The sequence below is a fragment of the Chelmon rostratus genome, chromosome 9 (assembly GCF_017976325.1).
Source record: "Chelmon rostratus isolate fCheRos1 chromosome 9, fCheRos1.pri, whole genome shotgun sequence".
In the NCBI taxonomy this organism is placed as follows: domain Eukaryota; kingdom Metazoa; phylum Chordata; class Actinopteri; order Chaetodontiformes; family Chaetodontidae; genus Chelmon; species Chelmon rostratus.
The window spans coordinates 13400179-13411957 of NC_055666.1; the positions used below are offsets into that span (position 1 = coordinate 13400179).

General features: G+C 42.9%; 3 protein-coding genes across 3 annotated transcripts; 1 reads left to right on the forward strand and 2 right to left on the reverse strand.

Annotated features, from left to right (window-relative positions):
- Positions 1-2728: 2728 nt before the first annotated feature.
- Positions 2729-8770, forward strand: LOC121612029 (osmotic avoidance abnormal protein 3). The gene is made up of 17 exons (XM_041944774.1): positions 2729-3182; positions 4221-4288; positions 4373-4423; positions 4533-4661; positions 4745-4819; positions 4905-4987; positions 5114-5224; positions 5464-5592; positions 6115-6251; positions 6322-6533; positions 6642-6707; positions 6801-6894; positions 6968-7092; positions 7265-7378; positions 7567-7734; positions 8349-8499; positions 8641-8770. Exons 1-17 carry the CDS (start codon positions 2729-2731, stop codon positions 8709-8711), a joined length of 2238 nt encoding a protein of 745 aa, XP_041800708.1. The 3' UTR covers positions 8712-8770.
- On the reverse strand, positions 8771-10184 carry slc35a4 (solute carrier family 35 member A4). Its single transcript, XM_041944837.1, has one exon. The coding sequence runs from the start codon at positions 10175-10177 to the stop codon at positions 9200-9202; it is 978 nt and encodes a 325-aa protein (XP_041800771.1). The 5' UTR covers positions 10178-10184; the 3' UTR covers positions 8771-9199.
- Positions 10185-10772: 588 nt separating this feature from the next.
- LOC121612090 (SLC35A4 upstream open reading frame protein) lies at positions 10773-11695 on the reverse strand. The gene is made up of 3 exons (XM_041944838.1): positions 11681-11695; positions 11202-11300; positions 10773-10973 (listed from the first exon to the last, which is right to left on the reverse strand). Exons 1-3 carry the CDS (start codon positions 11693-11695, stop codon positions 10776-10778), a joined length of 312 nt encoding a protein of 103 aa, XP_041800772.1. The 3' UTR covers positions 10773-10775.
- Positions 11696-11779: the final 84 nt, after the last annotated feature.

Here is an 11779-nt window from a genome sequence, read left to right on the forward strand (position 1 = left end):
CTGTCTGCAGCAGAGAAATTTAATGAGAAGATCTTTTGTAATTTTGGTGAACCGACCCTTTAAAGGGTGCGACTGAATGAGGAAGTGACTTTTCTATGTAGCTGTTCGTGTTAAGAAAGCTAAATAAAGTTCTCCTAACAACACTGTTTTGCATTGTTATGTTCAACCCTGGTCAAATTCTACTAAGATCAACTAATCAACTAAGGCCTAAATAAACTAACCTGATTTGATGCAATGACACTCGAGCTGATTTTCTGGCATTTGTTTCTGATCAACTTTCACTTTTCAATGAAGCACACTACATTTGTTCATTTTTACACTCATGTCATTTTCTGTTCATGAACCTGAACATGTAACAGGTTCAATAGCACAAATAATAAATACTGCTGTGTTCCGTAATTCTTTTTCTCCTGAACATGATTGATTTTACAACCACCTGTCCTCCCTCTTTCCCCATACATCTTCTAAGATCATTATTAAGGAGAGACAGGCACAAAAAAAAAAAAATGCAGAGTTAACAAGCTGGCACAGTCCCTCAAATAGTCAAATTAAATTAATGGTCTGGTGGCAAAGCCAGAAAACCATGTTGCTCTCCTAAGTGGTGGAAGGTGTGTATTAAGATCTTTTACTGAAGGAAAAGTACTAATACAATACTAGAAAATACTTCACTACAAGTTAAAGTCTTGCATTGAAAACCATAGTTCAGTGAAGGTACTTAAGTATCATCAGCAAAATGTACCTAGAGTGTGGAAAGTAAAAGATGAAAGAAGATAAATGATGTTTTTGGATGAATGCCCTGCTGCATTAATGTGTGTGGTGCAGTTTACTGCTGTTGATGTTTAAGGACAAGCTCATTCTAACTACTATAAATACTGTTCGGTAGTTTAATCTGCAGTAAAGCGTCGTATTCAATGAGCTCCTCATACGGTTGTAGTGTTGCTGTCCTGTGAAGACCATGCATCTCTAAAAAAAGTCAACTTACTATAGGAAAAACAGGCCTGTTCTCAGCTTTTTCCAGCTAATTCAAGAGGAAGAAATGTCTTAACCCGTGAAGAAACACTTGATCAGAATCAGTCCTTCAGAAACATTCAAATTCAAAATCACCATAGTTTGAGATGCATGGTTATCACAGCTGACACCCTCAGTGGTGTTCTCACAGTCCTCAGAGCTGCTAGTGGGAGCATCATATTATCTGCTCATATCTGCCAGCATGATTTGGATCAGTTAAGTGCTGATTGCTGGTGTCGTCCATGGCGGTGATGATTATTTTGAGAAATGTATCCCTGCTTTGAGGAACTACTGTATTCACATGGGTCTTCGCCTTTTTTTCAAGCCGTAAGCAAAAGTACGGGAAGTGGGAACAGATGGAGCAGAAAACGGGAAGTCAGGTCAGAATAAAGACACATTATACTTTCTTGGAACAAATGGTCATTATCCGCAGCTGAAGTGATGAGAAGGTAAGAGCTTGACTTGAAGGTGTCTCGTATTGTTGAATTCATGTTCCTCTGATGCATTTTCAGGACCAGTCATAGCTGTGGCTTTTTGAATTACAAAGAACTTTTATATCATGAACCCAACATTTTAGTAGATTTTAAACCATTTTAAAATCAGCCAAGACAGCAGTGAAAACCATAGTTAGAAAAATAATCATTAAAATAAAATAAAGATGTTCCATTTTTGTTTTTCCAGAATACTGTATATACTGTGAGTTTCTTTTAGGTCACATTTGAGGCCTTCTAAGATCTCTTTAATGTTACCAGGATGGCTTTCTTTCATTAAAAGTCATGTTTAGTTCTATTTAAAGCCTTACATCTAGGCATTTAAAAATGTTTCTTCCTGCTAAACCCATGATATACTGAATTAAACTCCCTTCTCTCTGGATCTTGGCACTTTCAGGTCGCTGACAGTCCTCCTGCCCACCATGACGCTGAATCAGCGATTGATTCTGCTCCTGCTCTTGGGGCTCGCCGGCACCTCAGGAGTGGCCACTTCTCTCTGCGTTGTAAGCGAGGACATGACTCGCTGCGTGTGCGACGTTATGGTTATAAGCAACCCACAGAGTCTGGTTTGTTTCCAGGCTTTCGAGCTGGAGCTGAGAGACGGGAAACTGGATGAGCCTAGATTCAATTTAGCCTCGCATCTCACTTTTGCTTTTCAGTTAGCCAAGATGAATAAATTCATTTTCAACAATGTCACAATATCCTTTTCGTTCCTCAGTGCAGTGATACCTCTTCTGCCGATGTCACAGCTGAACGAGATTAGCTTCATTTCCTCCACGCTGGAAGCTGTCGCGCCTTTACGGCCTCCAGTCTTAAGAGGCACATCTAAAATTAAAACCCTTCTACTGGAAGATGTAACAGTGGATCCCTCTCTCCTCCAGCCCTCCTTCCAGCCTTTCCACCACTGGTTGTTTGACTCTCTGAGGTCTCTTGGTCTTGTCCGTTCCGGCCTGGCTGAGATTGACTGCAGCTGGGCTCGACGGGTAGAAAACCTGACTCATCTGGATCTGTCAGAGAACCTCGTCTCCGACCTGCAGAGTATCTCACGTTGCCCCTCTCTTTCGTTCAAGTCCTTGAAATCTCTGCATCTGAGACACAGCAACCTCACCTCCCTCGAGTCTCTCTGCACGCCCCTGAGCCTCGCCCCTGCCCTCACCCATCTAGATGTCAGCAGGAACGATTTCTCCACCTTCCATTATCCACACTGCCTGCAGGCACAGCCACTCAGTATGCTCAATCTTTCCCACTCGGGGATCACAGAGGTTAACTCGTTACTGTCTGCATCTCTGGAGGAACTGGATCTAAGTTATAACTCTCTGGAGGTATTCGATAACCCACTGCAGAGCCTGAAAAAACTTTATTTGTCTAATAACCGCCTCACACGTCTCCCCTCTCTGGATAGCTTGTCTCATCTCCAGCAGCTGAGCGTGGACGGTAACCAGCTTACGGTCTTGATTAGGGGGGCAGGTGCTGATTTGAGCGCACTGGAGCAGCTTGACAGTCTCCATGCAGCAAGGAACCCTTATCAGTGTGAATGTGGCCTTAAAGAGACCATCACCTTCCTGGATGACACAGACAGTGTGTCCGTGGAGGACCACCCTGACTTTCTGTGTGCCACACCACTGGCCCAGCAGGGGGCTCAGATAATGAATTTGTCTCTTGAGGCTTGTGATAAGATGAGCAGTGGGACGCAGCACCACAGCTCCCTCCTCTGTCTGACACTCTTTGTAGGTTTATTTTGGCTTTATTAATAGCTAAGAAATGAGTTACTAAAATTTATAGATCAGTTCTAAGCCATTAATGAGTTTTACCGACATTTCTAATTGCACCGTTACCAAATAGAAAATATAATCATCAGAAAAATGCATGTTCACAATCTGGCAACCCAGAATTTTGCTTTATTAATGTTTTATAACTGATCTATAAAGCATTATACATTATTTAACCATAAAAACATTAATAACATTTAATGGTCATTAATTACTAACAATACGACTTAATAAAAAGTCATTTAGATCCAACTTATAACTCCCTTTAAGGGATGCCTTAGTAGAAATGCACTGGACACATAGAGTAGAGGATAAATCAGTTTCTAATAACACTGTCATAATTCCTCTTTATCTCACTACTGCTTAAAATTGCAATATCTTTCTACATCTTCATAATGTAAATGATCAAATAAAACTGAGAAAATCATACTACATGCATACTATATCTCTGTCTGTCACATGTTCCAAAATGACAAAATAAAGTTGTTCAGGCCAAATGGTTTTAAAATTAACCCCAGTTGTGATCTTTCCGTCTGTCTTGGTAAACGCACCCTGATCACTTAGACCAGTGAAAGCAGATTCTGGCTCATTAATATTTCAGGGTGGTGTAATGAAACCCAGCTGACCCGCTGGCTATGGTGCACATACGCAGGGGATGGCCTCTGTGAACATGAACGCACCTGTAAGTACCTTCTTTTTACAAACGCAATCGTGTGTAAAGACAAAAAAAAAAGGTGTGTGTGTAGGGGGGGTTAGGACTGGCTTGTTTGATTTGGTCATTGTTGCCCAATTTCCATGTTTCTCCAGCTGTGTGAGGGAGCTGAAACAGTAAGAGTGGGAATTGTACTCACCACAAGCTCAGGTAAAGCAAGGATGAAAACTTCAAATCTCTGAATTTGTTATGCTGTCGTGCGGGATTTGTGTGTAAATGTGTTGGTTTTTTAATGCACAGAGGGTAAAGAGTGTGTGGTTATTGGTGAGGACGGCCGTGGTGTGGACTACAACTTGGGCAAGGATGAGGTAAAATGTTGGAATACACTCACTGCTTCAATCAACATTCAACAGCTCTCCTTTTGAAAGCTCTCACTGCTGTTTTCCAATTAGGAAGCAAAGTCCTTCTCCTTTGACCAAGTTGTGACTGCGGACAACATCCAGGTACAAAAGAGCTCCTTTATACTAATGTGACGTCTATTTGAGCTGTAGACCACTAAGCCTTTTCATTGACTAACACTGAGAGACTAAAAGTCTGAACATTAACCTGCAGAGTTTCCACCATGAGCTCCTGCAGCCTCTAACTGAGTCCACATCCAGCGGTTCTAATGGAGCGCTGCTGATATGTGGAGCCTCCACAGAGAAGATTAGCACTCTGATTGACTGCAGTATCATTAAACAGGTGGACCCGAAACAAACCTTTGCTTAATATTGGCAGATCTTTTATGTTTTTCACCACTAACCTTCCTCTTGACTCTGTCTTAGACCTTGGCGAATCTGTTCAGTCGTGTGTTGTCACGAGCGGAAGAGGAGTCGTTCATCTCTGTGTCGTTCCTTCAGGTTTGTCCTCTTTAATGAAGCATAACCGTGAAGCGTATTAGACGCAGTATGGTGCAGGATAACATCTGATGTTTGTCAATGTCAGTTTTACCCAGATGGCAGTGCTGTGGATCTCCTGAGCCCCAACAGGCACACTCTAAAACTTGTGAGACACCCTGTCCTTGGAAGGTGAGTCCAAATGATGACTATTAATATATCAAAACAGATACAACAGACAGCAAATACACCTTGAGATGGATCATCAATGCAATGCTTGTCGGTTTAAGCGAATTAAGTCTTTGTCTTTTGTCTCAGTCTTGTAGGAGGTTTATGTGAGGTGTGTGTGTGTTCAGCAGAAGAAGCCTTCACTCTGTATGAAACATGCAGGGAGACACTGAAGGCCAGCGCAGGCTCCATTTCCAGCAGGTGGATCAAATAAACTCTTGCCATGTAATCCATTAACTGAATTACTCTGAATGGATTAATTACAATGGTTGATCACAATAGAGCTAAGTGTCTTACTGGCGTGTGAACGATTGGATTGTCATGCAGCTGATTTATCTCATCAGGCTGCTGTATGCTGTGTCACTCAAGTTGCCCTTTCCTGCACTTCACGAACAAACATTTTATTGTCGCTCCATCTTTGTGGCGTGTGCTTCCTGCAGATGTAGTTCCCTGTTCTCGGTGGCCATTGAGCGGAAACTTCATCCAGAGGAGGTGGAGTCAGAGGTCTGCCGCAGCAGACTGCAGCTGTTCAGCCTGGCAGGTGGAGCCAGCAGGACTGACCTCAGAGGGTCAGTCATAAAATCACATACAGAGCTACCTATTACATGGGCCAGAGGAACGAAAAATGATATCCTAATGTTCAGCTGAGCGTTAAAACACTATTCAGCCACATTACATAATATCTGGATTGGTAACAGTGTCATTTAATTAGCTCTCACCATGGCTGGCAATCATTCAGGACTCCTGAAAACAGTATCTGAGTCCTAATTCAAGACCAAAACCCATTTATTAATAACTTACTAACATTTACATACAACTGCAGACTTTAAACATACTTATGTTTGTGTCAATGGGCCCATTTGACGTGTACCACTAGCAAAATTAGGCATAAATAATAAAATGATGATGGCTTAATTCAATTTAGCTGCTTTAGATTTAGGGTCCTGGAATCGTCCACATTGGCTCACTGTCACACTGTCATGACTTACTGGGACCCCGGAACCGAATACAACAGTATAATGTAAAGATTACTATAGAGCCTGCTCTGTATACATTCCTATGTGGTGTTAGTAAATGGTAATACTCTCCAGAGTCAGCCCACTGGTGAAGATTGTGGACCAAACCCAATGTGAAGCCGCAACAAGTGACAAGCTCCTCCATTTCCTCCTGAATGAGGCCTTAACAGGAAACAGTAGGACGGTCCTCATCTACTGCATCCACCCTCAAGGTAAGCACTCCACCAGCACCAACTTAACCAGGATCCTTTAAGCACAGCCATGACTCTCTTCATCCAACAGGTCTTCTCGATGACGAGACCCCCTCTGCATTAGCTGTGGCTCAGAAAGCCAGAAGTTTGGTAACGAAGGCCAGCCCCGATCGCTGGTGTCCAAGGGCAACCGAGCAAGAGATCAGAGACGACATCATGGATCTAAGAAAGAAGATGATGTCACAGGAGGACAATGAAGTTCACAACACCTACAGGCTGGCAGAGCTGACCCAAAACCTGCAGGTAGTTCGTTAGAGGAGCCTTATTAATATTAAATAGTGCTCTCTCACCATCTTGTGTTGGGACTAATGGAGTTCACAGCTGAAATACATTCTGTGGTCTGTCCTGTAGATTGTTAAAAATCAGTCATGGGAGAAGAGGAGGGAAGAGTCAAAGAAGATAAAGGACAAAACACAGGTTTCCACCTAAATTGCTGACCAGATGTTCAGCAAAATTATAACAAATTACGTGTGTTCCCAACATAACAAGTACCGTGCTTTGATTTGGCAGAGCTGTCGGCCCTCACGTTGCATCAGAGAGATTACAGACACAATGAAATACTTGCAAGATCAGCTGAAACAAGAAATGGAAGAACACATCAGAGGTAATGTGAGAAATTTTTCAGTTTTTCCAAGTAGGGATGTGACCAATATTGTGTGTCTTTCTCATATCCACAGAAGGAAAAGGGAATGCAGAAAAAGTCCAGGAGAGAGTAGCAAGAATCCAGCAGCTGAGGGAGGCTCTCAGAGAGGAGACACTGATGAACGGGGCCGCTACAGAGAAATCTGACCTCTGGCAACAAGTAACACACCCCATCCAACTGCTGCCATTTTCAGTATAACATCGTACATCTGATTGGATTGAATGTGTTTACAAGGCTTTGTGAATACCTTATTAGATATATAAATAAGATTTATGTGTGCGAGAGTGGGCAAGCCACACTGAGACATTTACTTTGCCAATTTAATGCTCAGTCTCAGTTGGAAAACAGCAAAGCGCAGGAACGGAGGCGGCTACTTAAGGAGGACCATGGGAGATTAATTCAGGAGGAGGTGGAGAAGATGGAGAGAGACTTGGCACAGGAGCTGGTGAGATAATGAGATACACTGTTGTTTAACATTATTCAGTTTGTGATCTATCTCAGCAGAGGATGCTGAGTCAGTTTGAATTAATGCAAGGCTAGATTTATGGTGGGCTGCGGAAACCACTGCATTTGCAACTTAATTCTGTTATTTCCGTGCTTTTTTTTAAAGCTTTCATCCATTCCTCCTGCTAGACAGAAGGCCCCCAGAGAGAGCTGCTGGTGCTGACCAGAGAGAGGCAGGTCCTGGTGCTGCAGATAGAGGCCCTGCGCGCTGAGGCCCAGCAGGCCGAGAGAGACCTGCAGAATCAATATCACCGACACCAAACAGAGCTGCATTGTCTAAGAGAAGAGAGCCTGCAGGTGAGGGTTTGACGGATCAGTTGGAGAACACTGATTGCAAAGATTATATGTCACATTTTAATGTCATCTGTTCGTTACTCTTTTATCAATAGGTTTGCAAGTGATTCAGTCTGCATGCAGGAAGTGAATGTGGTTACATGAGACGCCTGCACTTTTTCAAACACCTGGGCCAGTATAGTGTAATAAGTATAATTTAACAAAGCTGCACAAGTCTCCTAAGTCAGGTAGGAGCGACCAGCAGAGGCAGCAGCCGTACACTTTGCATGTTTTGGAAATGCTTCCTAAGTTGGGAAAAGATACAAGGTGTATTCCAGTACATACGCTTATTTGCAAGAGGTCGACTCCTGCATTCTCTGGAAAAAAAGAAACAATTAAATTCCCAGGTGATTCTAGCATAAAATGACCCCAAAATCCCTCATCATTTAGGATTTGTATGAAAAAGATCCCCTCCAGCATATATTGATATTTTACAACACTTAGCTTTTAGAGAAATGTTGATGTTTGTCCAAAAAAATTAATCTAGAAAACATGACTGTGCAAAAATAGTGAATACACATGATTTTGCAGATTGACGCCTGCTTCTTAGCTGCCTTTCCTCTTTCACTGCTCTCTAGGTGTTCAGGGTGTTTCGTCAGGTAAGTGAGGAGCAGAGGAAGATGTCAGAGGGCAGATACAGAAGTGTGCTGCTGGAGGCTGTGCAGGACGCCGTCTACCTGTCTGCCCAGAACCAGCAGCTGCAGGCTGACAACAAACAGCTCCGTAAAGGTCAGTATATGTTGTCTAAGCTCTACCAGACTGACTGCTGGAACTTACCCTAACACCTGAAGATAAAATGTTACAGGAATGTAAAAACAGCTGATTTGTCCTCCAAACAGCATTTAAACAGTCTTCTTTTTCTTTTTTCAGCACTGGGAGAGTTAAAGGATACTCTAGCTGTGCGAGGTGATCCTAAGGCTGAACTGACCCAACAACAATGAACATGACTAAAAGATGTCTATAAATCAGTGTGCTGAATGTAAGTCATGAGAAATAAAACTGTATTTGACAATTTATTGGTTTTCAGTAACTCTCTATAACACTTATTATTGACATTGTTCTTGGCAGAGAATGCAATACCAAACAAATCAGCAAGATGACAATAGCAGCACTCTTCAGAAATGTTCCACTGAAGATATAATTATCTGGACTTGCATTATTTTAATTTATTTGCAACAGTGTAACAGGTTTATAAATCAAACTCTAAAATATGATGTAAATTGTCAAATTAGGCATCAGCTGAAACAACAGTATATGGTTACAAACCAAATACGTGTGTTTGCACTTGCAATCTGCAAGGCAGATTGATAAAAAGGCAGAAAACAATTCACAACTGAAACTCAAGAACTAGAAAACTGAAGTTCCAGTAGATTGCAATGAGATCTTTATGGGTTCAATGGGCTGCGTGGTTTGTTTGGTGGAGACTTTACTATGCGTAGTAAAGGTAAGCTGCCAGTCCAATCATAGAAACAGGAAGGAGGAAAAATGGTGTGAGCTGCAGCCCTAAGATGGCCCAGGACAACAGAGCATTAACCAGCATGGAGCAGGAAATAACAAACAGTCTGGTGATCCCGCTGCCATGCTTGAGCACCACAGACATCAGGAGTCCGTTAGCTGCCTGCCCTGCGATAATGACCCAAACCACCCCCGAGTATCCCTCCAGAAAGCTCCTTTCGCTTCCTGCAAAGGAGAAGGAGGAGAGCCCATTGATGGCCACACCAAACACATAGAGGTAGAGATTCTGCAAGCTAAGGGGCAGCTTCTGGCTCTTCAGCACCCTCTCTGTGTAAACTGCTGCCAGGCCTGAAACAAAGCAGTACACCAGCACAAGGAAAAGCCCCCAAGCTGTGATATGAAGCCTGGGACCTTCCTCAGCCTCAGGCCTCTCAGGGCCGTCTCGCTCCAGGCTGCTGTAGGTGTGGCACACCCCTGCACACATGAGTAGCCCCAGAGCCAACCACTGAGCACGCCGGAGCCTCTTGCCCAGGCAGAGGGAGTACAGCAGGGCAGTGGAGGCAATTTTCAGGTTAGACAGGACTTGGTATGAGCTTGGGTCCATGTAGGCCTGCATGAGCACCACCAAGTTGTTGTTGAGAGCGTAGAGTATGGCGGGGACTGCATAGGGGGCCACAAGGACTAGAGGTGGAGGAGAATGTAAGGCGGAGGTACCCCCAGTTAGAACGAGAGTTGCTAGAGAAATCAGGAGTTTGGCTAATTCAATCATGACGACACATGACGAGGGGTTGAAAGGGACTTGACCATCTATCTTGGTGAGAGTGATGAGTGGTGCATGAGAGCCATAGATGAGGACCATCAGCCCGAAGAGGACGCCCCACCGAATCCTTTTCACCCACTGTCTCCTGATCCTCGCTGGGGAACTGGGCCCCATGTTCTGGATCACAATCATCCTCAATCATGCAAAATAAACATTTTCTGACAAATCCGGATACTAACTAAAGAGCAAAAAACCCTTCACACTTTGGTTGTTTTTCATTAAACAGTTATAAATCTCAACAATTTAAATACCGATTATAAAATACTTTGATGCATTATTCTCTGTAACACTCTGTATATTGACATGAGATGAACAACAAAGGTGTAGGAAACATGTGCAGGAAGTACTGCCTGTTTTAAACATGAATGATTCAAAATCTAACAGGCTTCAATAACTGCTCCAGGCAGTAAACCTAGGCCACGTTATGAAATCTGATGGACCAAACACTAAAACCTTGTTGGTAAAAAGTCTTACATCTTGTGGTCAAGTGAATCAGATACAAATGGAAATGAAACAGCAGCATTTAACTGAATATAAAAGCAAAATGCAAATAAAAAGTCTTTTACTGTGAGTCCCAAAAAAAATTCCAGTTACATCATAACATCCACAGCCCAGTCTACAAAGACGTCTTGAAGGCTGATCCGTCATGAGCCTGACACTGACAAGCAAGCAGCTGCAGAAGTATTTCCTCCTCTTTCGTTCGTTATGTCAGAGTACCAGTCAGTCGAAATTACTTTGGTCCTTTTTTGAAGGTGTTCATATACTCCTTCACGGTCCTTTCAACATTGGGCACCTGATAGTTCTGTGCTGCATAAATGCCAGTGACTGTCCCCAGCAGCAATCCCAGGATGGCAGAGGAGCGCAGCCTGGCCACCACATAGCCGGCCAGAAAGCCCTTCAGGAACGGAGATCCCAGCACTGAGCCTCCCTACCAGAACAAAAAGTCATAACTGCAGGATTTTCAGCAAGGTCCAGGCACAGAAAAACTACACAGAGATGGGTAAATAAAACTGAACACATTTACAGAACTAGTGGGGGAACTTAGCACGATAAAACATGATTTATTTGCCCTGAGAATAAAAGCAACATTACTTATGAATCAGCCCACGCCAATCAACACCAACTGGAAACAACTTAAACTTCTATAACAACTTACCTGAGGAATGCCTACAGACACTTCGCTCTCGACTCGCCGCTGTATTTCCTCCAACTGATTTTTGAGCTGCGTCAAATCTCTCAGCTGTTTCAGTGGATCCTAAAAGAAAAGCAATGTGTCACATTAGTATTAGGAAACATTGTGGCAACGTTGAAGTAACTAATGGTGGCTAAAGTCGCTGTAACGTTACAGCATAAAGTACAGTCAACGTGAGATAGAATTTTCCATTAAGAGCGTCTTTAACAAAGCAGCCAGCGTTCATTTTCTCGAAGTTTGCTGGTTAGCAAACAGGAACATAACTTAGCCAGCTCAAGGATATATTAATTTAGTTTACAAGCAATCGCCGCCACGGTAACTTAATCTTATAGCCAACCGCTGCTGAGAGCAACAGTTTTACTGTTCACATAGAGCAGTTGCTGTCATCTGACGAAACACTTGAAATTAATACATTTAAAGCCAGAGCACAGGAACTCACTCACCTTGTCATCCGCCATTTTTGCTCAGTAGGATTATCAGTGTTCGGCTCATAAGCCTTAGCCTTTTTTTTTTTTTTTTTTTTTTTTTGGCTTCTGCTCGAT